This window comes from Seriola lalandi, unplaced genomic scaffold, assembly GCF_002814215.2.
Source record: "Seriola lalandi dorsalis isolate HSWRI2012SDOR001 ecotype SW California unplaced genomic scaffold, Sedor1 jcf7180002054767, whole genome shotgun sequence".
Lineage (NCBI taxonomy): Eukaryota > Metazoa > Chordata > Actinopteri > Carangiformes > Carangidae > Seriola > Seriola lalandi.
The window spans coordinates 1,606,769-1,633,317 of NW_019525320.1; the positions used below are offsets into that span (position 1 = coordinate 1,606,769).

Sequence of the window (26,549 nt, forward strand, 5' to 3'; positions counted from 1 at the left end):
CTGACCCCCTTTCCGATTCAGATCTGGAGGACCTGACGAGTCCTTCCAGCCCAAGCCCCAACTACCCCACTATCCAGAACCTCTGCTCTCCTGTGACCAGGAACCGTCGCCAACCACCCTGGCTGACGCATCAGCTGTCTCAGCGTGGGTCCCAGTCGACTCCTCCCTTGTTCCTGAGTTAGTGGTTCTGGACAACATCTCATCTGCTCCTCCTGTCCTGGGCGGTCCGGCCGACTCCTGTTCATGATTCTCAGTCGGCGGTCCGGTCGACACCTGCTCCCCATGTCCTGTCGGCGGTCCGGCCGAATCCTGCTAATGCCGTCCTCCGACTCGACCTCCGGAGAGACCCCATCTTCTCCGCCGTCCTCCGGAGAGACCCCATCTCCGCCACAGTCCCCTGGCGCGACCTCCACGGGGACCCGGTCTTTGCTGTCGGCCTCCAGGGCGGTTCCGTCAGCTTGCCCGACTTCCGGGTCGCCCCACTGAACTGCCCTGTTTTGCCCCTGAGCATCGTCGGATGCTCTCCTGCTCTTCCCCTGTGACCGTGACCTCCTGCTCGCCCTCTGGAGAGGCCCCATCTTCTCCGCCGTCCCCGGCTCGACCTCCGGAAAGACCCCGTCTTCGCTGCCGTCCTCTGGCACGACCTCCGGAGGGACCCAGTCTTTGCCGTTGGCCTCCAGGGCGGTTCCGTCCATTTGCCCGACTTTTGGGTCGCCCCACTGACCTGCCCTATTTTGCCCCTGGGCATCGCTGGATGCTCTCCTGCTCCTCCCCTGTGGCCATGACCTCCTGCTCGCCCTCCAGAAGGGGCGACGCCATCCTCCGGAGAGGCCCCGTCTTCTCCGTCGTCCCCAGGCTCAATCTCCGGAGAGACCCCATCTTCGCCACCGTCACTGGGCTCGACTTCCGGAAGGACCCGGTCTTTCCAGTCGCCCACCGGCGCGACCTCCGGAGGGACCCGGTCTTTGCTGTCGGCCTCCAGGGTGGTTCCGTCCGCTTGCCTGACTTCCGGGTCGCCCCACTGAACTGCCCTGCCTTACCCCTGGGCATCGGTTTGGCTCGATCTCCAGAGAGACCCCGTCATCTCCGCCATCCCCCGCCTCAACCTCCGGAGAGATCCAGTCTTCTCCGCCGTTCTCCTGCTCAGGCTTCGGAGAGACCCCATCTTTGCCGTCGGCCACCCGCGCGACCTCCACCGTCCCCCGGCTTCGGGGGAGTACTGTCACTGTTTGCCATTGCAGACACTTTTTTTTTAGTTTATGTTTGGAGTTTGTCACTTGCTGTTTTATTTTGTAGTTCGTTTCCTTGTGTGTCTCAATGTTTTTACTTCCTGTCTTGGTCCTCTCCCCCAATTTGGTGATTGTCTGCCCCACCCTAATGTGTTTCACCTTTGTTCAATCACCCTTGCACTTCATCCCCCCGTGTTGGCTGCATTTGGGTCCAGCCTTACCTGCACTGTGACAATTATAGGTCATGAACTTACCTTTGTTGTACATGTTGGTGGGTACCTGGACCACGCTGAGGCTCAGGTTGACCGACAGGTTGTTAAAGTGGTCGTTGGGTTGCAGGATGAATTCTCCTCCAAGCTCTACGCTGTTCCCTTCCTCATCCACCTCATTGATCAGGACTGCATTGAAGTATTCATACTGGAGATAAGAACAAAGAAATAGGATTACACACGTTAGTACTTAACTGAACATTTCAATACACAATCAGAATTGTGTATCTCAGTTTCAACATATTCATCCTGCTGAATTGTGTTATCACTATTATATAGGATGACTGGGTCACTTCTGTGCTGAGTCAGGGGGCGGTCTGCGTACCGATGTAACCTGAATCCCTGGATCATCCCATACGTGCATGTTGCTATAGTGGAAAGCTGCTGAGTTAACAGATCCCTCCTCAGCCTCCACACACTCCCTTCCAACTAGATGCTGCATGTGCTGCTCTGCCTCCACTGTATTTTTAGGACTGCGCATACTGGGGAGACTATTAATAAATCATAGAGCTAGATAAATATAGAGCACATGGCTCCCTGCATCCCAAAGGCTCTGAAGTCTGAGCTACCACACAGGGGCACAGCCTACAAAGGCTACAGCCGATGCAGAACAAAAGATGACAAAGAGATAAAGATGCACAAGTGATTGGAAAGAAAATGTGGCATTTTAGACTAAAACCCCGAAGGCATGCATATTTTTGTCTGCTCACATGTAAGTGAGCTATACAGCTACAGTAAAATTAGACATTATACTTATATCAACAAAAGCTGAAACAAAGTTTTTTTCACGACTTAACAAGGTGTCATCTATCTATATGTATGTTCACCTTTTGGATTTCAGTCTTGGTGAAAAAAGAGGCTACTGTTGTGGTCAAACTGCTTCACTGCAGAGGCACATATTTACTAACTTGGCCTATAAAACTGTTTGTGCCCAAGTAAGAAGTAAAGGCTGTGTTGCAACTTTCAAGTTATGTGAGAGTGGCCCAAAACTCTTTTCTCATTTCAAACTAACTTTACCTTGATGACATCTGAAATTTGAGCTAAATGTCAATTCACCACAATGAAGAGATGATGAATACTTAATTGTTACCTGGATGTTACAGGATGAAAATTCATGTGCTGTTAAGAAGCAGCTGATGGAGAACAACCTTTACATTTCCCTGAATAAAAATATCGTTAACTGTTCTCACCGTCGGCAGCAATGGCAGCAGCACCAGTACAATTCTTACTGCAGGTGAATGGTGGTGATTACATTGCTCAAGGCCATGCTGATTTCTCTTGTAATGATCAGGAGAGTAGGGTTTGAAAACGGCCTCTGAGAAGAATGAATTGCCATTCTCAAGTGCCCAATACAAAACCTTGGTACACGTGTTACCATTCGACAGACACTTTTTGGACTTTGATTTCTGGCTGGGACTGAAAAGGCTGTACGGGTAAGTACAGAGTGAATTTGTGCAGAGAAAACAGCATACAGCACACGTTTACAAGTGTTTGGTGCCTATTCGCCACCAAATAATCCTGACACAAGCCCGTAGACCTCAAATACATTTGGCTGTCCTACCACTTACTTCATTGAACTCTCTCTTCTATATTCCTCAAGCAACACTCACCCCACCACCCTACCTTCTCTGTTCTCGCACCAGTAACCTTCATTTGGGCTAAATCTTTTCAGCTCCTCCTGAGGAACACCATCATCCCCTCAGCCCGGTGCAAAACACAGATAAAGCCATCAATTAGGCTGGCAGACGCAGAGCCTATCAGTGTAATTAATCAGGCCTGATTAGGCTTATTAGCCCTTTATCAAAGGGAACACTGCTATTTCAAGGTGAGGGAGCACAGTGTTGCGTATTTCGGCCTATATTTTCCCTCTCGTCTTTTACCTGGGTCGTTACACGTTGATGTGAGCATAAAACTTAAAATATGTTTTCAAAAATAACTACTCTCTTATCTTTTTCATTGTCTTTCAATGGGCTCTTTTTTTCACTCAGTTACACAAAACAAAATCCTCATCTTAAAGTGAGTGGGCTGGAGAGGCCATCCAAGAGCAGTGGTGAGAGTCAGAAGACGAATACATGGCACGTTTCATACAATGCAAGTCAGTGTAGGTCACAGGTTTCTTAATTCAGCATCTGTATGCAACTCACTTTTGAGTCTTGACCCACCAATTGTGAAAATCTGATCTAAATTGACCTTTACAATGTTTCGGATACCAGCTATTTTCTACAACCAGTATGGTACCGCCTTTTTCAGTACAACAGGGTGAACAGAATCCAAATTAGTTGACTTTGACAAGGACTTTTTTTATTTGAGTTTTGCTGTGTTGCTTTGGAGAACCACTTCAAACTTGTGTATTTAAGAATAGACAGAAAAAACAGCAACCAAGGAAGCAAGACAAAAATTTCTAAATGTATATGAAATGTGTTCTTTAAACCTGATTTGTCAGCTCTGACTGTGAATCTTTTAGTAGGCAAATCCCTACTTAAAAAAGCACTCAAAATAAAAGTAAAAGTGCTTCACAATAAACACAATTAGCATAAAATATCAAAGAGTCATGATAGTGACAAACACAAGAGCAACAAAATAGAATTTAAAAAACAAAAATATCAAGATAAAAGCAAAACATAAATTTAAAACACTTGTGCTGAGAGAAAGTCATTGAGACAGTCAAAATTATCGACTAGCTAGCGAACACATTGGAGCATTTAGCAGCTAAACAGCCAGAGATTTCCCTCAGTAGCTGGTAGAGACCAAAGACAGAGCTAAAAGATAGAGTGAATATTGTACTTCATTCATCACATGGACACAAACACACCTCCAGATGAACAGAATGAATGTTGCTTCATTTCAGCTTCAATGTCTTCTCTAGAACAATGCGCCAGTATTACATTCACAGCCTTGTTTCATTGGGCCTAATATATTCTGAAACTTTTGTAATTTTCTTTACTAAACAAGTCCTTTGAGGCTCCTCGGATCTTGGCAACAGTATCACTTGAACAGTGATCAAAAAACTGTTGCCGTGGACACGAGAAAGGGTTCAGTGGCATACAATCTGGTGAGGTTGCAGGAATGGCAACCTTCAGGCGGAGTGACAAACTCTGGCACAGTTTCTCATGCCAGAGAATTGCTTACGTGTCCCCTTCACCTATCTCTGGCTTCCACTGTACCTGACCTCTCTTCCTCTGGCAACTGTTTCACTATTCCCTGCCAAAGAGGGCCATAGTATCCGCAGCCAGCCTTAATCTAACCTGATTATCACCTTCAGGACCTCTTCAGGTCACTCTCAGTATGTTGCTCTCCAAGGAAATCCACACACATGCAGAGAAAAACCATCCAAATTTACTTTCAACTAAAAGTAAAGTTAGTAATTCTCTTCTTTCCTTTGTAATTGCTTAATTATTTTCAACATTTCTTTCATTCTTCAGTTCATTTATTCATTTTTTTTAGTTAATAATCAGCCAAAAATATTCATTCTTTTCAATTCATTCAACACTTTTAACAAGCACAAATTACCTCGATGTAAGTGGTGTAATGAGTAAAATGGAGAAACAGTGGAAAGAGTTTTCATGAGTCTTAGACATTTCAGTGCAAAGGGATTTACTGTATTAAGAAAATGGAAATTCTTTCCCACTTGGCGGCAGAGAAACCAGATTTGACCCAAACTAGGATAAACTAGGATACTTAAAAAAAACTAGAGCTTAGCTTATACAAAATGAAACACACAGGCGACGACGCACAGATGCACACACTGTGACACATGGTACAGAGGCTTAGCCAACTGCACCTGCAGAAGACAAGGCCCCATGGCGTCTTCAGTCTGTTCTCTTTCTGCCATTGTCTAGTTAGTACCTGTTCTATCATTCTCTCTCTCATTTCCTCTGTCTCACTCTCCCAACCTGATTCATCCCTTTCCCTTTTCTGGCTCAGCCTGCTTCCTTCTGCCCATTGTTCACTGTGTTCACTGCTGTATGCAATGCAATCCTCATCAAGTTCCTTACCACCCTCTCTCTCTCTCCCTTGTCGGTATTCAGCTCCCTGTATGCTCTTTTATGCACAGAGCTCTCATTGGAGCTCCTATCAGCTCTATCTGTGAGACCACTGTTGCAATTGCCAGGTTGCCTTTGTCTGGAGCTCCCTTCTGTCTGTTTGCCATGCTCCCTCTGCTCTCCCTGTCTGTGTGACAGCTGGAATAAGAAAATAAGATAAATCTCAATCTCTAAATAACAGTAAATTCCAACACCTGTAAACCCCCCCCCAAACACAGACACATACACAAAGAACCAAGTTTTTATAATGGCAATGACTATCTCAAGATTCAAGACAGAAAACAAGTCACTAATGACTTCATTAGGAGAAACAATCTAAGTTGTGCAGATGGAAGTGTCTTGAAAGACAGTGAGAGAAAAGGCAAAGACAAGAGAAAAGCCCACCAGAGGCATTAGCTGTTTCAAGTATAGGGAATGTGAAAAAAAGTTAAAAAAAAAAAAAAAAAGTAAAACAAACAATGGTTAATGAGTCTGTTAATTTACTTATTTAAATTCACAGGATGTGGGCTTTAATTTTGATTAAAATTGTTCCCATCAGCTTTTGAGTTTCAATCATGTGGGAGTGTGTGTGGGTGTGTAAATGGAGGCAGAAGCAAACCATAGTGTGTATGTGTACATTCGTGCACGCACCCAAGCATCACTTGAAGTTGTGTGTGTACAGCATGGGTGGAAATGCTTGTGTGTGTGTGTGTGTGTGTGTGTGTTTGTGTGTGTGTGTGTGTGTGTCCAAGTGTGGGTGTATGTGTTGAGTAAGTCAATTATGCCATCCCAGCATTACAGTCAAGGAGTGCCCAGTGCCACTAATGCAATCCCTGATCATGGTGTTAACAACCTGATCTTTAACGCGGGAGTGCATTACGCTAAGAGATCACACATGTACCAGCAGCACCCACTCACTCAGTGTGGGACAGACACAGAGGAAGAGGAAGAGGAGGAGGAGGAGGGGTTAGTCGAGGTAAACAGTGGAGCACATTTCACTTGTTTGTTTCAAAATATAAGCCAAAAGAATAGTTATTGTTATGGTGTAATATGTTACATTTTACAGCAAACTGCATTGACTTTGATACGGTGGATAAATGTATCTCCAATAACACTAAGGAGATTAATTAATTACAAGTTAAATATGCTAGCATTTTCTATCTATAGGGACTTAATTTCTATTGAGTGTACACTGATTAGATTTGGCTTTGTATATTTTCTGTATGTGTTGTCATCTGGCACATGTATACTTAGGAAATTCTTTTTATTTTTTATTTTTTTTATTTTGGTATTTTCCAGGTTTATAAAAAGTTTAAGATTATTTCCTTTACTTAGATGAAGCAATTCACTACATGAAAGTGCGATACTCACTATAATAACAGCAACAGTGTAATCTCATTTGTTTTTTTTTTTCTATAATTCTCTTTTCTGTCATCAGGCTTTCCATTAAACATGTGTGTTTGTTACCGTATGTTATTGTTTTCTTGAATATTCTGCTTTAGATTCGTTTTAATAATTTTATATGTGAAGCATTTTGAGATTGTGAGTTTTCTTTTAACAATATCTATATCTTTGATTCATCCTTTATATTCCTTTTAAATTTAAATTGTATGAAAACACCTTGACATGGCCTCAGGAGGAATTACACTGTATAAATAAACCTGCTTCGGTTCTTTGTGGACTCTTACAGACTTGTCAGAATCTTTTTGTGAGTGCTTAGTGAGACTTGCTTGTATTACAGAGGGACACACACTTAATGCTGACTTTAATACTGCTGTTTCCCTGCGATCGTTGAGTTCAGTGGCTCTTTTAAAGTTATTGCACAATTATGCTATGTTATTAATGTAAGCTGCTGGTGTGTAGCTTATTTGTTGTATGCTTATTTTTATGCATTTGTGTAATTTTTTTTTTTTTTTTTTTAATTAAATATAGCCTTAGTAATAGTGGCCATAATTGTGTATGGCAGAAACACACACTGAATTAAAAATGTACAATCATGAGCCTCATTTACTTTATGAAGTAGCACCTTTGCAGTTTAGTGTCCCGCATACACCCAGTCATGCACACGCAGACTGGGTGCAAACGCATGACCCACATGCATATGCTCACATACAAATAAAAACACCCACTGTTGATTTTGATAAATACTCTTGCAGCAGAGAGCGCAACAATGAGTCACGAGCCTCAAGGGGCAAAGAGAGAGAGCGAGACAGAGAGGAGACCACAAGTGAAGGCGGACTTGGGGGGGGTGGTGGTGTTAAGTGTGACGCTCCACCCTCTGGTGTTCACTTTCAACTCTCGTCTCCACTTCAACTCTACTCTTTTCCTCACCCACCTCCCCACGCTCTTTCTTCATGCTTGGCAAAGGGGAAGACACCGATCCCTGAGTGTGGAAATGTGAGTGGAAAACAACCAGGGGGCATGGATACAGGTAATCAGAGAGTAAACAAGACAGCAGATTGAGTAAATAACTTGGAGGAAAGGCCAAGTATGGGTTCATATGATGGGCTTATAATCTTTCTTGCTGCATTTTTTAATTTGCTCACTCACTCTGAAAAAATATGACAAAAAGTCTATAGCAGCCACATGAGGCATTAATGCTCATTGCACATCTGAAAAGTTCTGTGTGTGAGAACAAAATTATTATCAATATTATGAATTGTAATCAATGCATTATTGTATTTTTGTGATTTAAAAAAATGCTGCTTACTGTGAAGTTGTGACAATGAATGAAGTAGCATGTTGATAAAACTTGAAAAACAAGTGAAATGCTAGTTAAGCTTTATACAGCAGATCTTGTGTTCTCTGTCCAAAGGAAATTAATAATTCATTTGATAACTGGGTACTCACACACTCTTTAGACTCTGAATTGTGAAAGGAAACTGCACTGAAAAGTGCAGTGTCAGTGGTTAATCCAAAGTTAATCTAAGGACAAACTAGAAAATACCATATAAGGTTATGTGCAGAAATCTTTTGAAGACTTTAAGACTTTTGATTCATTTTGTTCAGATTTTTGCTCTACAAAAACTGTGTGATAAAAGCACCGGTGAAAAGAGCTAGTGAGTACAGTGTACAGGAATATGTTTCTTTTTGATCTCTCAGTTTCTTAAAGGAACTGAAAGTTTCCAAAGGCTTGCCAAAGTAAGTAATTGTAGGTAGCACCTTAGTGGGGGAACTGAACTCTGAACCTGTAGACAAAGGTACCTTGAAATGCTTGGCGCCTGCAGGTGAGGTGTAATATGTGTATGGGTGAGGAAGAAGCGGTGTGCATGGGTAAGTGTGTGTGGTATATTTATGTGTTACATGTTGGGCAGTCAAGGCCATCTCTTGAATAAATGGCTTAGAAATCCTATCTTCGCATCACTGGCCATGCATGCGACAGGACAGTGAAGCAGAGCATTCTCTGGGTACACAGCCGCTCGCACTCAGGTCAAATCATTTTTGCCAGCAAAACGACAAGCATACTGGCAAACTAACAAGCATGTGGTCACCTTCTCTGCACTATGGTAACACCCTAGACAGGGGAACAAAAGTGACAAAAAAATTAAAAATTAAAAAAAAAAAAAAAAAGATTAAGCATTTCTCTCCCACTGCTCCCACCAGACTGGGGCTACATTTTCAGTCAGTATCGGGCTTGGCAATTGGCTGTTTGTTTCCAACCTCCAAGGAAGGATTTCATTGGTTGCAGAGGGCATAGGAGACTGCTCTCTGCTTTCCTATTTACAGTACATGAGCATTGCGGGTAAAAGAACGAGGGAGGAAAATCGCAGCAGATTACCGTGCCAATTTCACATGGAAGCAGAAGAGCTCTGGAAAGGATAGATAAGGAAATTCCTATCAAACTGCTGCCAGCCAAATATGTATCCAATAGCAAAGAAAAAAAAAAAAAAAAACACACACAAACATTTTATAATAAACCCCCGAATAGTGATGGAGGAGGTTTCACCCTACAGTGTGGATGTGGTATTTTTAGCACAGCTGGTGATAATTACCATCTATTCACCATGTTCTGCAGTAAAAAGCACTATTAGAAATGCCACCACCACAGCGGTGCAGACACACACACACACACACACACACACACACACACACACACACACACACACACACACACACACACACGCACACGCACACACACCTACACAGGTGTGCACATACAGCAGTCTCAAAAATGCACATGCATATTCACGTGCATGTAAACAGCAGCAAAAAAAACAAAAAAAAAAACAAACAGTTACAGCAGTTTCCGATTGCAACCCAAAAATGCTCAAACATTTCATTTTATGCTCCGGCAATTCAAAACACAATTAGCAGAGAAAAATTAATGGCTGCGACATAATTTGCCAAGAAAACTTGCTTAACTAAGGATAAATACCAACACACACACTCTCATATGCACAGGCACAGGGACACACACACCTGCTAACATGGACACACTAACATGGAGTCAGAACAATAGCTTATTATTATTACTTGTTATTATTACTATGATGACTGAGCTAGTGAAGCAGGTATTCATTTGTGACAGATGCCGGAGCACGATGTGAAACCTCCCACATTTGAACAGGGACTTATTTTGCATTGCGTCTGTGACTATCAAGCTCTTTCTTTTTAGTAGTTCTGAAATTATTTCATTTGTTGTTGCTGTTATTTGTTCAGACCCAAAGTTGGCCACGGTCTTGAGCGGATCAGCTGGAGCACAGGTGGCCAAAATAAAGAGGTAGAGAGTGATGATGAAGATGGGGAGGAGGAGACTACACCAGAGATGATGAGTAGGAACATTTGTTTTGCAAAAATCAAAAAGCGCACATGTTTCTCATATGATTCTTTGCTGCTGATGATGATTAATGATTATTTGAGGGGTGATCTGGAGTGTGACTGTAGTTATGATGATGGCAAAGGTGATGATGATTTTTTTTGTTTTTTTGGTGCATGAATATTTTTGTCATAGTATTGCAGAAGGACCCAAAATTAGGAAAGTCTACATTTGTAATGAGTGCTGAAATGGGTATGGCTAATGAAAACCTGTACATCCTATATGCAATGGGCTCAGTGGTTTGATGTTCTATTTTTTGCTCCCTATACCCAACCCACCAACTATGAGTTGGCACCTTCCTGGTTTAAAAATTAGGCTCTGTAATGAGGTAACAATGGATCATACACCAACTGCATCTGTCATTATGTTAATCTCTGATTAAAGTAGATGCTATTACTGTGGTCACACACCATGCCAACAAGCATCTGGCACGTTAACATGTTCATTTTTCTCCTCCTTCATCCCTCACTCCTTTCTCCCCCATTCCCTTCCTCTTCCTACTTTTCATTATTTCCCGTTCCCACATTTTTGACATATTATACCCACAATGCATGTATACAATATATAACATTCCTGAATTGGGGCATTTTAGCTTGATAATGGTATCTAACTCCGTCCAAGATGTTGTGAAACCATACATTACACCACAGTATATGCTCTCTCGATCAGCCACTATCAGCTCTGTAGCTGTGTCATTAAAGCCAAAACAAAAGGACACTCACTTTGCTGGGCTCATCTCATCGCCGCCAAGTAATTACTGGCATAAAGCACCGCTGTGAGCCCACACGGTGTTGCTGCCCCTCAAGCAGCATATGAAAACACCAACACACAGACAAGCGTCCACAAGTGACACATACATGCAGATGCACAAACACATGTGCATAAAAAACACACACAACTGCCTTCAAAGATAAATACTCGACACAATACAAGCACATATCTAAGAAGGCAGTTTTGTTTATATGCAAATTCCGATGGTGCATCAACAAAAACATACACAAATACAGTTACATATAGAGTACATTGTACACACATATATATATATATATATATATATATATATAAAATAATTTCTTGGTGTACCTGTTGATTCAGCTGGTGATATAATATACAGTTGCGTCCAAAAGTCTGAGACCACTTTTTGCTGTCAGACTGTACATTTTCCAGAATGCTGTTCAAACCCAGAGTGCACTTGCTGCAATCAGCTGTAGGTTATTTTGCAGGTGGAGCACCCATGGTTGTCAGACGAGAGAAAGAGAAACTGACTTTTTACAGCTGAAAAAAAAAGAACCCACCTTTTTCAAAACATAACATTGTGAGACTGCGGCGCATTACGGTCTAAATTTGGATCTCATATCTTTCAGTGCAAAGCTGTGAGTCTTGACAGAAGCACCTACTGATTCTTAGGAGCTTAAACTCTATGTTAAGTACAGTGGCTTATTCTTTTCTGACATCAAACACCACTGTAGCTGCACTTCAGATATCTCTATAAGCAGCAACTGATGGTTATTTTCATTATAAAGTAATCCACCAATTATTTTCTCAATTAATTGATTCACTGCTTGGTCTAAGAAAATGTTAGAAATTTATGAAAACAAAGATATACAATTACTATTATTATACAAATTACAATAATATGAAACTGACAAAAAGAGCGGTGTCTCTTGACATTAGCAAAGCTGGAAACAGAGAATGTTTGAAAAACTGTCTTGAACAGTTAATTAATTTTCTGTCAATCAACAGTTCTAGTTATCTGCTGTATATTAAATATTTAATATCATACAGAATCCAAATCGAATAGGCCCACAAATGCCAGGTCTTGCTCCTCTTTGAAGCATTGTTAAAGAGTGAGCAGAATTTTCCTTTAAAACACAGAGGGGGAAATTGAATAGCATGTGGAGAATCAAGCAGGTGAACAAAGGTGACCAAAAGAAGAAGAAAGAACAGTGGCACTATGAGAGAGACGGATTCAGAGCTGGACAGCAGTAGGTGGTTAAATTTAGTAATTGATCCTCCTTAATGACCCATGACGGCAGAAAACCACAGGGCATTCACTGTAATGCCTTAAAGAGCTGACAGAGTAAACACATACTCACCGCCACAGGCACACATAACACACACCACAGAGTTTAAAAGTAGTTTAGCAGCAAATTCTCCCAAGTCGGCTTAGCATCATATTCCCTCTTTAAAACTCAAGTTTCTGTTGTTGCTCCTCCTACTTTAATAAACTCTGGTCTGAGATGTGCTTGATGCGCGGCAAACTCGGGCGAAAACATCACAAGTGCACACAACTGCACAGATATTCCTCTATTCCGTCTCTCTATCTCTCTCCCTGGCTCTCTCTCTCTCTCGCTCTCTCTCTCTCTCTCTCTCTCTCTCTCTCTCTCTCACACACACACACACACACACACACACACACACACACACACACACACACACACACACACACACACACACACACACACACACACACACACACACACGCACACACACAATACAAAGCCGCACTCTAAAAATTAAAGCTGCTCAAATGGATTTGAGGCAGAACCATGAGAGCAGAGGCTGAGTTTGGGGGTGTGTATGCAGATATGATTAGCTGAATGCATTTGCCCAAGTCTGCAGAGCTGAGGGTGGAACTCCCAGGGAATAGTTTAAAATGTGTTGAGTTCTTGAGTAGGACTATGACAGTGATATAATACTATAAATAATTCATGATTTATGTTTCTGACTCAAAATTTGTTTGTCACAGAGTAAATTCTGGCATGAAAACATGAGGATTAATTGCTTCACCTCTGACAAAATAGATAAGAGGCTTCCCACATACAATTCAATCTCAACTTATTATTATTATTATTATACATCTGTAGGCACAACTATGATGCCTTAGATGAAAGGTAGATTTATTCTACTGAGATTGAGGATTGGGACTACAATACCCCAGGGGTTCCCCCCATATATTAAACTCTTCTGATGGGGTGGAGTATGTTCAAACTACTATGAACAAAACAGAACATGACTTTACAGCACTGTTGTATGAAAAACTCACTCCTGTCAATGTTAATACTATTGAACCTCTTCAGCTTCTGCGTTTTGCTACCAAAATAAAAGAAAGGTCAGGGTAAACACCAGTGTACACCAAGACCTAACATTTACTACTGATTGAATTTCTTTTTGCATATTAACAATCAATGATGTGTGTGCAGCAACTTGTAAAAAAAGCAACTTGTAAATTTCTATGTGGTTTCAATCCTCACATTTGCACCATTTAAATCCAGTGCTCTGTGTTCTGATCTGTCCAGAACTCCAGCCTCATCCCCAATCTCCAGGTCGTTCCCCGGAGTTGTTCCGCCTGTCTGGTTATCTCCCTGCTCGCCCTTCAGAAGGATTCAGTCTCAGTCTTCTGGCCTCCTGCTTGGAGAGATCCAGTCTTCGACCACTGGACGCCTACTTAAACTCCACAGAAATTGAGTCTTTGCCATCAATTGCCCACTCGACCTCTGCAGTGGTCCTGCCTTCACCGACACCCTTTGGAAGGGACTGCCCTCTGTCGGGCGCCTGGGCCGTCCTCCCGAGCTGGCCAGTCTGTCTGCCCGTGCTCTGTCTCCAGCCCCATTCCTATGAGCAACCCCAAAGGCCTCTTGCTCTGCCCCTCGAGTGGACGACTCACAGGCAGAGCAGGGGCAGTTCCCCTGTGTTCTCTAGCTCCTTTCTTAAGAGCTACCTAGATATAAGCGTATGGCCAAGGAGACATTGATCTTTCAAGATGCCTAGCTCCACAAAGACCCAGGTTCCCAGAAGCCAGCCTGAGCCTCAGCCCCAGGTTCGACATTAGGTCTGTTCCAGAGTTGGTTCCTGAGTCAGTTGTCCTGGCTGAAGCCTTGCCTATTCCAGAGTTACGTGTCCCAGCCGACGTCTTGTCTGTTCCTGACTTTGTTCTTGGGTCTAGGATCAGGGATCCTGGTCATCGTCTCGTCTGTTTCAGAGTGGGCAGCCCTTCCTGGCACATCACCTGTTCCAGCGTTGGCGGCCAAGTCGACGTCCCATCTGTTCCTGAGTCGACCGCCCGAGGTGACACTTCCACCGACCACCCTTGTCAACACTTCACCGGTTCCAGCATCGAGGGTTCTGGCTGACGACTCGCCTGCTCCAGAGTCGGTCATCCTGGTTGATGTCTCATCAGTTCCTGAGGCTGTTCTCCTGTTGGCTGATCCCCAGTTGGCGGTTCGGCCAACTCCAGCTCCTCAGCCCCCTGTCAACTATTTCCTGGATCCATCCTCTTTCATAATCTGCCGCTAAAATGACTGTGTTTGGACTCTTTGTATGGACTTTATGTTTGGACTCTTGTTTATTAATTCCTGTTTTATTTTGAAATAACTTGTGTGTTGGATGTGTTTCTTCCTATCTTTACTTAGTTTTCCCACCTTTGCGATTGTCTGTCCCGGCCTGCTGTGTTGTTATTTGAGCCCAACTGTCTATTCAGTTGATATTTCCTTGTGCTTTTTTACATTTTGGATTCATTGCCACCCCAGTTTGGATTTTGTTTTTGTTATGAAGTAGCTTTTGGGTTTTTTTCTCCTTATTTATTTAAAATAAATCTTCCATCTACTCTAGTCCAGCCTCAGAGTCTGCATTTGGATCGTGAAAACCTTCACTCCTTGACCAGATTGCTAGATGCTAATGGTTAATTATCAGGCTAATTATCAGGTAACATTGAGGTTTCCCTCTTGGAGTGACTAACGTTTCCCACTCATTGCTTTTGCAATTTGTGCAGTTTATATCATAAAAGCAACTCCTCATGATGTCCTCATGATAGGCGTGTTTGTAGGCACGTCTGCTCCTGTGAGACAGTGAATAATTGACAGCATGACAGTGATAGACCGAGACACACGCTGACACAATGATTATAGAGAGATGTGCAGTAACACACTTTTAAAAGACTGTTAAGCCTAGTCAAGTGCAACAGACCACACAACAATATTCCTAATATGTTTCTCCCCGTCTCTCCTATGTTGTGTTTACAGAGGCCCTTTTAATTCACTGGGCCTTTATTTTCACTGAGGAGCAATCTTGGAGGCACACTGGCTTACTGAGCACACCCAGCTTACAAGAACAGGGAACAAACATGTTGATTGTGATGGTGGCGGTGTGGTCAGAATATACAGCAGATGCAGGAGACACACGTACACATACCTGTAGGTTTGGATCCTCCTCGTGCTGCAGGTGGGCTTCCTCTGCCGCTTCCACCAGTCTCTACAGGAGGAGAGGAGAGATGTAATAGCTTTAGCACAAAAGTGAATTGATTAATGGGTCAAAAAGTAATAGGCAGAGAAACATCCATACAGAAAGTAGCTTTACAACTGGCTTTATAAGTACCCCTTAGCACTAGACCGACACTACAACCCCTAAGGACACACACATACACACAGACACAGATAGCAGACAGACATTTGGCCATCTTGTGAAAAGAGGCTATTTTCCTAAATGGTTCAGCAGTAAAGGTAATGACTGCCTCGGGTTCTTTGGACACTACCACAACAAACTCCATCATCAGTTCATGCTGTTTTACTCATGCACTCTCTCTCATGCACTCAACAACATGCATACACAAACACACACACACACACACACACACACACACTCTATCATCACCCTCTTGCTGCTACCGTCTGCTGTGTGTGCCTGTAGGGTGGTGCGGGTATCCATGTGCCTGTGTGAGTCAACGTTATGCTCTCTCTCTTTCTCTCTCATGGGAACAATCATCTTTTGAAAATAGCTTTTTGTCAAAAGCAGGCAACATGATGTCACTGCCATCGTTCTCCAATGAAAGACAATCATGGAGAAATTTAAGTTGCACAGTCCCTTTTAAATTAAACCTTTCCCTGCTTTGTGGCTGGCTTTCGCTGTGCAGTGGCAACCGGGGGAGAGAAATACCACAGCATGATAAGAATCAGAATCCAAAATTCACACTCTTGTTACCGTGTACGGATGGTTAGCTTGAGAAGCACGTCATCCCAAAGACTGTACATAAAGATGGACGTGGCGACGTGTGACATCACCTATTGGTCTGCATTGGAGCCGGTTTGAATTCTTCAAATGCCTCATGTTTGTCCAACTTAAAATCAAAAGATGTTGAGTTTCTTATGGTATAAAACAGAGAAAAGCAGGACACCCTCACTACTTAGACACAGCCGATGAATGTTGGCACTTTTGCTTGATGAATCACTTGTTGTTGATTCATTTTTGTTGCTTCTGTAATTGATTTCAGCATTAGTGAAGATGTGTGCACATGTGGGAGTCTGTGTATGTATGTGAGACATAGTCTTGTTGCCCCAGAGGGATATTTGTTTTCACAGCTTGTACTTGTATTCCACACAGAGATGCAGTACACAATACTCAGTGACATGTATGCATATGTATGTGTTCATGCTGCGTGTATCCAAACCCATACATGTATACATGTGAATGCGCGCTCGCAGAGATGTGCCTAAATCCTTATAACAGTGTCAACGAGGCAGTTTGTTCAGGGCTGTTTGTGCAGAAGGGACAAGACCCGTGCCAAAAACAAGCTCTTCTCCGTTTTAAAGCTCTGTATCTACGACCAGAAAGCAGCAACGTGAAGAGGGGACTGAGGTTCTGATCAGTGTTATTTGCTATCATGAGCGCAAGGCGTGTGATGGCTCTCTTTTGTTTCATGTCTGAGAGACTGGGTGTGGGGGAGGCAGATGATTTTGGAGGCAGTATGTGTGACGCCGGTAAGTTTGACAGAGAGTTCTCCAAGTGTGGAGTCTTTGCTTAAGTCAGTGAGTAGTTCAAGTATGACAGCGTCATCACAGTATGTGAGGTATGTGGTGATGGCTGAAAGGCTGATACGGTTATTTGTGTAGAGGTAATGGAGGAAGGGACTGAGGACGCAGCGTTAAGAGTCTCTGCCGTTGGTGATGATGGGAACTGTGCCAGTATCTACTGTGGTCTGTTGCTGAGGACAAAAAAAAAAAAAGGCTAAGGTAGTAATGGTTGGCGTACAGCAGCATTTCAAACAGGCTAAAGGTAAAGGACCTGAAGGATGCTTTTTTGGCCCTGAGCTTGACTGTCAGTGATCTCTCTCTCTCTCTCTCTCTCACTCACACACATGCGTCTTTCTACTTCCAGCTGTGATGCACATGGTATGTTCTCATAGTAAGTCATTTATCTCATTCACAGCTGGTCGTAGTGTCTATGAGTTTTGGTAATGCACTTCCATTTCGCATTTCCATTCAAATGGCTTTACTCGTAAAACTACTGCAATCAGCCAGCCTATTTCAGCTGAGCCGTCTGTGTGTGTGTGTGTGTATGTGTGTATGTGTGTGTGTGTGTGTGTGTGTGTGTGTGTGTTGTGCTGCTGCTGTGTGTGCAGGCAGGCTGTTTTGGGAAGCAAACACTGTAATCTAGAGCCTGGCCAATCATTTTCCTCACCATAGCAACACACCTGGCCATTGCATATCATTGCATATAACTCTGTGCTTGGTTCCATTCGGCTGTTGATTCATATATTTGTTCTGCTTCCTTCCTGGTCTTTGACAGGCTGAGAGAGAAAAGCAAAACAGTCAACACCTCTGTGTCCTCTTTGGCCTGTATAGATCTTTTTTAGAATCAAACAAGAAACTCTTATGCCTGTGTGAGAGCATGTGTGCCCATGTGTATGTGTGTGTGTGTGTGTGTGTGCATCCGGGCACTGAGAGGCATCACAAAACCTCCGGCAGGTGCATCTGCTGGAAATCCACAACAAAGCATGCTCCAGGAACAAACACAGATAAGGACGGTGGGATAAAGGGAGGATGAGAGAGGAACGAGAGAATAACATTCTCTAAAGGTCTGAACGCTTAGCCTCACACTCCCAGCGAAATGTCAGACGCTGCCTGTGAAGCCGGTGTCGATAGAAACACACTTTTCAGCATTTGCGAGTGGCTGACGGTGTGTTTGTGTGCACGCCTGAGTGTTAATGTTTTCCTCAGCTGACACGTGTTCAGATATTAGCCCTCTGTCCTATTCTGTCTTGCAAATGTCAATCATTGAACGTGAGAGTATGCAAGCATGTTAGTGTGAGCGTGATGAAATCTGATCGTATATAAGAACGGTCAAAAAAATAAATAAATAAAAATGTGTCACAGTATTTTTTCTTGTGATGAACCCAAAATTAAGTCTATTATAAACAAACAGAAAATATAACAAAAAACAGTTGGCTTTAAGTATTACACAGCATTACACCACCGATGGAATACATTCATAGATACACAGCCAACGATAATTTCATCTCTACTAGACTCACTGAACATTTAAACACTTGATTCCCACCTGCGGATAATCTATTTTGGCATATTATTCATGTAGTGTAGCTTACCATGCAGGAAGATGGGAATTAGAGCTCTTGGGTAAAAATAACTTCCATCGTAGCAGGGAGTTTTTCAATTGGAAAAACAGATTAGAGATAAGTAGGTACTACTCACTACTCTGAATTTCAATTCTGCCACATCACCAGGATGAACATTCCAGGTAGTGTGTTTGTCTTTGTGTACATGTTGTGTTGCTGTGGGCATATGCGAGTGCATATGTATGTGTGTTTGTGTGTGTCTCACATATATTCAAATGAGCCTGCCACATCTTTTTGTCAATAGGTGGTCCTGCCAAGGTGCCTGATGCAGTTTAAAAAGAGAGAGGAAATGACTTTTCTTTCTCAAGTCATTCTGTTGAGGCTCCGGCTCGGTACGTGATGACAGCAATAATTAAACTGACACAGTCAGAGAGGCAGGCCCTGTTTTCTTCCCAAAAACACACACACACACACACACACACACACACACACACACACACACACACACACACACACACACACACGTTCGTACACATTCACAAGCCTTCACTGTAGCTGACAGGGTAAGAGCTGAACACACAGAGCTAACGAGACTTGCTGTGGTAACTGGATTAGATTTGTTAGCGCTAGAAGAAGAGTCTGGCATCTCTACCTGATTACAGATCCCTGATGTGTCTCTGCTGGCCTCGGTCTTCACTACAGAGCTTTGATTCTCAACACAAACCTGATTAGACCAGACCCAACTGTTCTGGTCCGGGTCAGGCTCCATTTTCTCTTTACTCCCTCAGGCTCATTTTATTTGCCGATTTGTTTTTAGCTTAAATCAAACCAAATGAAACAATGCATTGTGTTAACAAGTTCACAGGTAGCTTTGGAGGTGTCAGGTTGGTTGAGGTGATTCATATTCACACGTACAATGATGCCCAGTTAGCAGCAAGGGAATTCATTTGACATAATGGAAGGAAATGTCTGAGGAACGGCAGAAAGTTAATGATATTCAAGTCATTATATTTGGACCCAACTTTTTTGAGTCTGAAAAAGTCTTACTTCCCTTTTTCCTAGTGTAAATTGAGGCGATGTCTTCCCCTTCAATTAAACACAATTCCTGTTCCTATTTCATAATTTCTCATCCCACCCCCTTTCCACCCGCCAGTCCATTTCTCTGACATTTGCACTCATCTACCCCCTTTCATTATCTGACATCCTGTGATTATGATTTGCCTGACAAAAGATTCAGCTTGTTTACACATTCAAAAGTTCATAAACGATCCCCCTCATTTAGCTGTCAACTTGACTGGCTTATTGTTCTTGCGCCGTACTTGCTGTGTGGCTAGGCTTCCATGATGGCTGAAGCTGCTGACCTTAACAAATGCCCATCCATTATGAATGCATCACTAAAGCTGTGAAAGTTAGCGAAGGCTGTCATATATAGCTGAGCAATGCTAACAACCGCTGTCAGAGAAGCAGAGGAGGGGTGGACGGGGTGGGGGGGTCACATACATTATTGACTAGTAGCGGAAGTCTAGGATTTTCTTTTTTTTGAGCAGTACATTAAGCCTTGCCTCAGCAAGAAGAGGGGAGGGGCAGTGGCCTGAATCTGAATGTTCTCCCGAGGTAGCCAGGAACAAGACCACAGCCAACTTCACTTCTAAATAGACTCACATAAAAAACATTCCCAGAGGTGCCGTGTGCTGTTTGGTTCAGCATGCATTTGTACTTTGGGTTCAAACTTAACTTTTTCTTCTTTTTTTTTTTCTAATCATCTTTTGTGGTTATAATTTGTTGAAGAGCTCTGAATATCTTACAATAGTAGTTGCAGTTGTAAATAATATCCAAATTACCAACAACTCCATTTAATCAAGATCAGCTTCTTCTCACATCTAAATATGTTTGTACATTTAAAATATTTATCAGTGTGACCTTACACAAATAAAGCACTGTAATCTTTTACACTTGAATTACTTGGCGTGATTCTGCTTGGCCAGATGTATAGCTTTTTCTCTGTTGTAAGAGGAAATGCTAACTAAGCCTTGGCCTCCTGGATCAGGGCAGGTCCGACGGGTCTTGGCTCTGCCAGGGGCTTGATCTGTCGAGGCCTCAGCTGAGCTGAGGTAGACTGGCTCGGGTCAGCCCATCAATAGCACTGTGGACAGCAATTAATATTGTCAAACCAGCCCAGGAAGAGTTGCAGCATCAACAAAAATGGAAAAGTGCGCTGTGACACTTTGCTTCCTCTGTTTTGCACACTTAGATTGGGTACAAGCCCAGCAGACAGAGCATGGTGGAGAGACAGATAAAAAGGGAAAATGAAAGAGAGAGGGAGGAAAGTGGTGCGCTTTGAAACATCAGATCCCAATAATCAATACGTGACAAGTTCTCAGCAGTTCTGCTGACTGAAAGGGAATATGAAGTGCTTAACCCAGCTCTGCCATACTTCTCACATTTCCTCTTTCTTCACGCTTTCTTCGCTTTCATTTTATGCTTAGACTGAACTTTTGACTAATCCTTTTTTCTTGACATTTACCTTTCCCATCCTTCCAGCCTACATCCTCATTTCATCACTCTAGAAAACAATCCCATCTCTCACACTTTGATGACTTGGTGACAGAAAAACAACCAGAGAGAAGAAGAAGGAAGAGACAATTGCTGTCCTGACATCTACTGGCTGACTCCGCCTTGTCATTAGTGGCCATCACTCTCAACACACGCACACAGGCACAGACACAGACACACACAGACACAGACACACATAGACACACACAGACACAGATGTGACAATGATCTGAGACTGAAGACAGCTAATGAAATGAGGGAAATGAGGGGAGCAGTGCTGTGAGCTCAGCATGACAGTGTGGTGTGCCAGGGAGGAGGACAGACAGGAGGAATAAGGACAGGACAACAGGGCTGGGCCACACTATTATAATCCCTATTAGAACTGTACTCCAAAAAAAAAAAAAGAACAGAAAAGAAAAGAAAAGAAAAGAAAAGAAAAGAAAAGAAAAGGAAAGAAAAGGAAAGAAGGTAAAATCTGGGACAAGCAAACATAGCTCTCATACACCGTTTGTCTGCAATATAAGCAAAACACAACAAGCAAAACATTTGTTGTGCCTTTTTTCTTATATCAGAAAGAAATATTCAAAAAGAAAACTCAAGACAAAACATTAAAGTGTTTCCTTCCATCTGACCTTTCAGTGTCCACATAAAAAAAAAAAAAAAAGAAAAAAGAAAAAAAAACAGAGTGGAAATATCACAAATATCGAGTTGGCAAGATGCCGACTCGCAAGGAGCTGCTCTCCCTTGTAACATGTGTGCATGTGCACTCCGGAGAGGTAACCAGAGAACAAGCTTTTCATTGCATTAGAAAGTACGTCTTCTCATGTATATTGCAATGACAGAAACATGCATTAATCTGAATTTTCTTTTTACGATTTTGGGAAATTAAAATGTGTACTACATTTGCATGATAATTTGGGTATGTTATGGCTCTCTGACATTTCCCTTTAAGAAAAATTGTGGTCTATTACAAACTAGATCCCATTTTTATGGTTTTTAAATCACTTTATTTATGAGGGAAACCAAAAGTGAGGGCACCTGAAATGTCAATAATAATCCTTAACCATGGCGAATAGAGCCACAGTTTTTAATTGTTGTTTTGTCTGTAAACTGATGTAGATGTTTGCTGTAAATCGAACAACAGTTTGGGTTTTACTGAAAACCTGGAGGTGTGTTGCTCCGTCAGACTTATTTTTAGCAATGTTGACACATTCTCACCAATTACGTTGCTGGTACCATGATTCCATTAATGACGGCCAGAACTATGGAAATAAGGCCGAAGTTGTAATAAACCAGCATTTCCCATTAAATGTTGATGCTTTTCAGCTAATAACAGGAAACACATCTTTATTCAAATCATCTCCTGCAGACAACGAATTATATCACATTCTTGAAATGCTAAATTTGTGCTTGAAATTCATTGTGCATGTTAGCAAATGAAAATTAAAGTTCATAGGAGGTTTTGCTGGCAGCAAAATTTCATTAAAAGTCCTGTGTGCGCCTTTTATTTTTAACATACACCCACGCAGACTTCCTCTGCTCTACATTGGTAATCATGTTGAGGACTACAGAGGCGTAGCTGCCACAGGTAAATGATATCAGCAGGTACAGAGCAGAGACCGAATGCCATTACAGGAGAAACAGCCCTGGCAGCAAGGCATCCACTCTGCTTTGAAGTGCATTTGTCACATGAAACACAGCCATGCTTGACTTCAAAGAGGGCATTACAATAGTTCCACGCCTTTCAACTTTGATAACAACATGTTCACTGTTTCTTTAAACCGTCTGCTGTTGCTGCCATTTCCAGCCAGGCGACAAGCTTTTTCAGGAGAGATAGAAAGAGGTGAGGTGAGGTGAGGTGAGGAGAGGAGAGGAGAGGAGAGGAGAGGAGAGGAGAGGAGAGGAGAGGAGAGGAGAGGAGAGGAGAGGAGAAGATAAGAGAGGAGAGGAGAGGAGAGGATAGGAGAGGAGAAGATAGGAGAGGAGAGGAGAGGATAGGAGAGGAGAAGATAGGAGAGGAGAGGAGAGGATAGGAGAAGAGAAGATAGGAGAGGATAGGAGAGGAGATGCTGTCTGCTTAACAATGATAATATCCCACTGACTCAGGAACTGATGAAGGTAATAGTAATTAAAAAGTAACAATGGTGAGCTAACATGCATGCTGAGCCCAGGAATAAACATAATCATCGCTATGGATTTACAGTACACATACAAAACTACCCACAAGGACACACACACACACACACACACACACACACACACACACACACACACACACACACACACACAGTCCTTTGCAAGCACATGTTTACTTTGAAACACTGTGTGATTGGCCTTTTTAATCTTATCTATCGCGGAGTTGCAATTTAATTGGTGAAGTGACTGAAAAACACAAACTGCTCTTGCTCCAAGTTTTATTTTGTGTCAGACAGAGAGGAAGTTGTGCTTGCCATAATAATGTGGCAACGATAAGAGAAAGAGAATAGAGACGTGAACACAATCAAACCACCAATTCTAAATGCAATTACACGCACATACATACACTCTGTCACTCTTTCGTACACACACAATACCAAACGCACAACCTGCGGCAGGCTTAAATACTATTAAGTTTATAATTATGTTTCTTTACTATCGTCCTTTCTCCAAATCAAAAGCATTATCTTAACACAAAAGGATGAAAGCACACACCTTTGCTCACCTAAACACACTTAAAAAGAATGACATCAGAAACCCCTACACACACTTTAACAGGTGCATCCTTTCACAGCTGTGGAGGTTGCTGTCTCTCAGCAGGTGGCGGCGAGCGATAAAGAGGGGGAATCGATGTGAAGACGGGGAGATAAAACCATGTTGACGGACAGGGGAGAGCGGCTGCACGGAAATTGAATCGCTGAAGCGCCACATATACTTTAGCAAAAAGCAGAGAAATGGGAAGAGGGGGAGTAGGAAGAGGAGAGGCAGAAAAAGGAGAGAGGGATGCTTAAGGACAGCTGTAGGAGTGCTCACCGGGCCAGACGAAACAGGGTTTTTGTAATAAAAGCACAGAGAAGCTGGAGAAAGATGGAGAAGATGAGGGGAGAGGATGCGTGGAAATTGTCACTGTGTTTTCGTGACTGACGATTCATCACAATGCTAAATGTCAGCTTTGACAACGGGAAGGTTGGAGGTGAACTGGAATCATGATAGCACCCGATAAGGTTTAAATACTCCATGGCCGGATGCATGGGGCCATTTTTTCCACTTCTCCACTTTCTTCAAATTTCCTTCCTTTATCATTTATTCTTCCTCTTCCTCGCACAACTTTCATCTGTCTTTATGAAAGCGCCGCTCCGGCACCCCAGTGACCAGGATTCTCTCTCATCTTCATATCAACATCCATAACTTTTATTCCACGCACAGAAGTGCACACAACCCCCTGGGACCTAGAATTATCAGGCATCCAGCATCCGGGCAGGCGGTTTCAGAGAAGCCATTAGTGAACTGAGCCCTCCAATCTCCAGGGGTTTAACGCACTCTCGAGGAGATGACACACACACAGACAACTGTGTTACTAGACTCAATACATCTAATCTCCCTGCTCAATGAAAATGACTCATGTCAACAAGTTAGAACGACAGTTAAAACAGGTTGATAAAATGACAGTTATGTGACAGTTATGCAAATTAAATACAGTTTAATAATCGTTTGGGAGGCATGAAGTGTTGGTTTAATTACAAAACAATGTTCATTATTATTAGAAAACTGATTAAGCCCTCGATTTGCTATTACAGGAGTTAATAATACAGCTGGTAACAATATTCAATGAGATTCATTTTTTGAAATGCCTGATGACTCATATTAGCGTGAAGTACTCGCTCAGTGAAGGATGTTTCGCATGTGGTCGGGTGGAAATGCGCACGTTTTCAAAGTGAACGTAAGGCCGTGAAACGGGCATGGTCATGCAATCCGACTGGCCAAAGGTATCATGCATAAGAATAATACCACCGGCACAAGCAAAGCTAAAGCACGGAAATGGTTTGTCACTATCTGTGCTCCTCTCACCCCCCACCCCACCCCCCACCCGCTTCCAGCTTGTATCCTTGGACCAGACTCTTAGAGAGAAATCCAATTTCTGTGAACAGCACCATGTTGTCCTGATAGGATCTATCACCTGGAGCTAGAGCAGCAGCCAGAGAGGCAGTGCAGGACACATCCTGAACTGCACCTGTTACAACACTTACACACACACGCACGCACATCCACAGACATGCAGTCATGCTCACACACAGATATGGATAAGACCGCTCACACTGTTCGTGTACCCATGTACCGACAACAGCGGTGAATGAAGCAATCATATCGTTTAAGAAAAGTTAGAAATAACAACGATACAAAAATACGCCTGTATCTGTCCTGCATGCAAAATGTTGCCAATGAGTAAAAACACAAAGTACAAAGTATGTAGATGTATAACAAATTGTTGTCAAGGGATATTTCCGTTCAGGGAAATGAGGATTCACAGAAAGCAGTGTACTCTATATTGGGTGAAGCAGCGCAAACCTCCTGCAGCTTTTCCAAATAAACATGGGTTTTTATAAACGCTTGTTTCTGAGTCTGACCAAAATTAAACACATAAACACACAGAAGTAGCTGCCTGGAGTGGCTATTATGCTAACTGCATAGGGATCTAGATCCAGCTGATCATCCTGCACATTCATCTGTGCAAGACGGTTTGTTTACATGTGTGAGGGTGTTCACTATTACGACGATTGTGAGTCAATTCACTGTTGCCTCTCTGTCTCTAATCAGAAACGTACCTGGCGGTGTTCCCCCTCAGCCGACTGAGGAGGAAAAGTCTCGCCGCAGAGAGCGGAACATATTGATGCCAGACTTAGAAAACAGATGTCCGCGGATGAGAGTAATTCCAGTGATGTGGCTACAACAAATATCAACAATGTCGTCCTGAAGAAGGTGTTTTGAAAAATCGACTGGAAGAAGAGGCCGAGAGTGGGTGGACCAAACAGTCGGCTCGCCGTACAGTAAGATAAAATCATAATTACACCACAGTTACAATGGCAGCTGAGAGAAAATGCAACAATTGCTTTAGATAACTGGCCTATTCAATTGGCCATGAAAAAAAAAACATCTCTTAAGGAATCTCAGAGTCATTTTTAAGTCAACTCATCTCTATCATGCAGGGGGAGCGTTGGAAACTGTAGTGTGTATCTCGCCATTTCATCCTTGCAGCGACACACACATGTAAACAAACAGTGTGCAAGTTGCCCCTCTGCAGTTTGCCACAACAGCTGTGCCAGGTTGATACCGTCTTTG

General features: G+C 42.8%; 1 protein-coding gene across 2 annotated transcripts in view; it reads right to left on the bottom strand.

Moving 5' to 3' along the window:
- The window catches only part of cacna2d3a (calcium channel, voltage-dependent, alpha 2/delta subunit 3a), a 117,150-nt gene that overhangs the window by 65,051 nt on the left and 25,550 nt on the right, over positions 1–26,549 (bottom strand). For both annotated transcript variants that reach the window (XM_023425158.2, XM_087178989.1), the window contains exons 4-5: positions 15,527–15,586; positions 1,484–1,646 (exon numbers count right to left, since the gene is read on the bottom strand). In XM_023425158.2, coding sequence (XP_023280926.1) covers positions 1,484–1,646; positions 15,527–15,586 — 223 coding nt within the window. The remainder of the gene's footprint in view (positions 1–1,483; positions 1,647–15,526; positions 15,587–26,549) is intronic.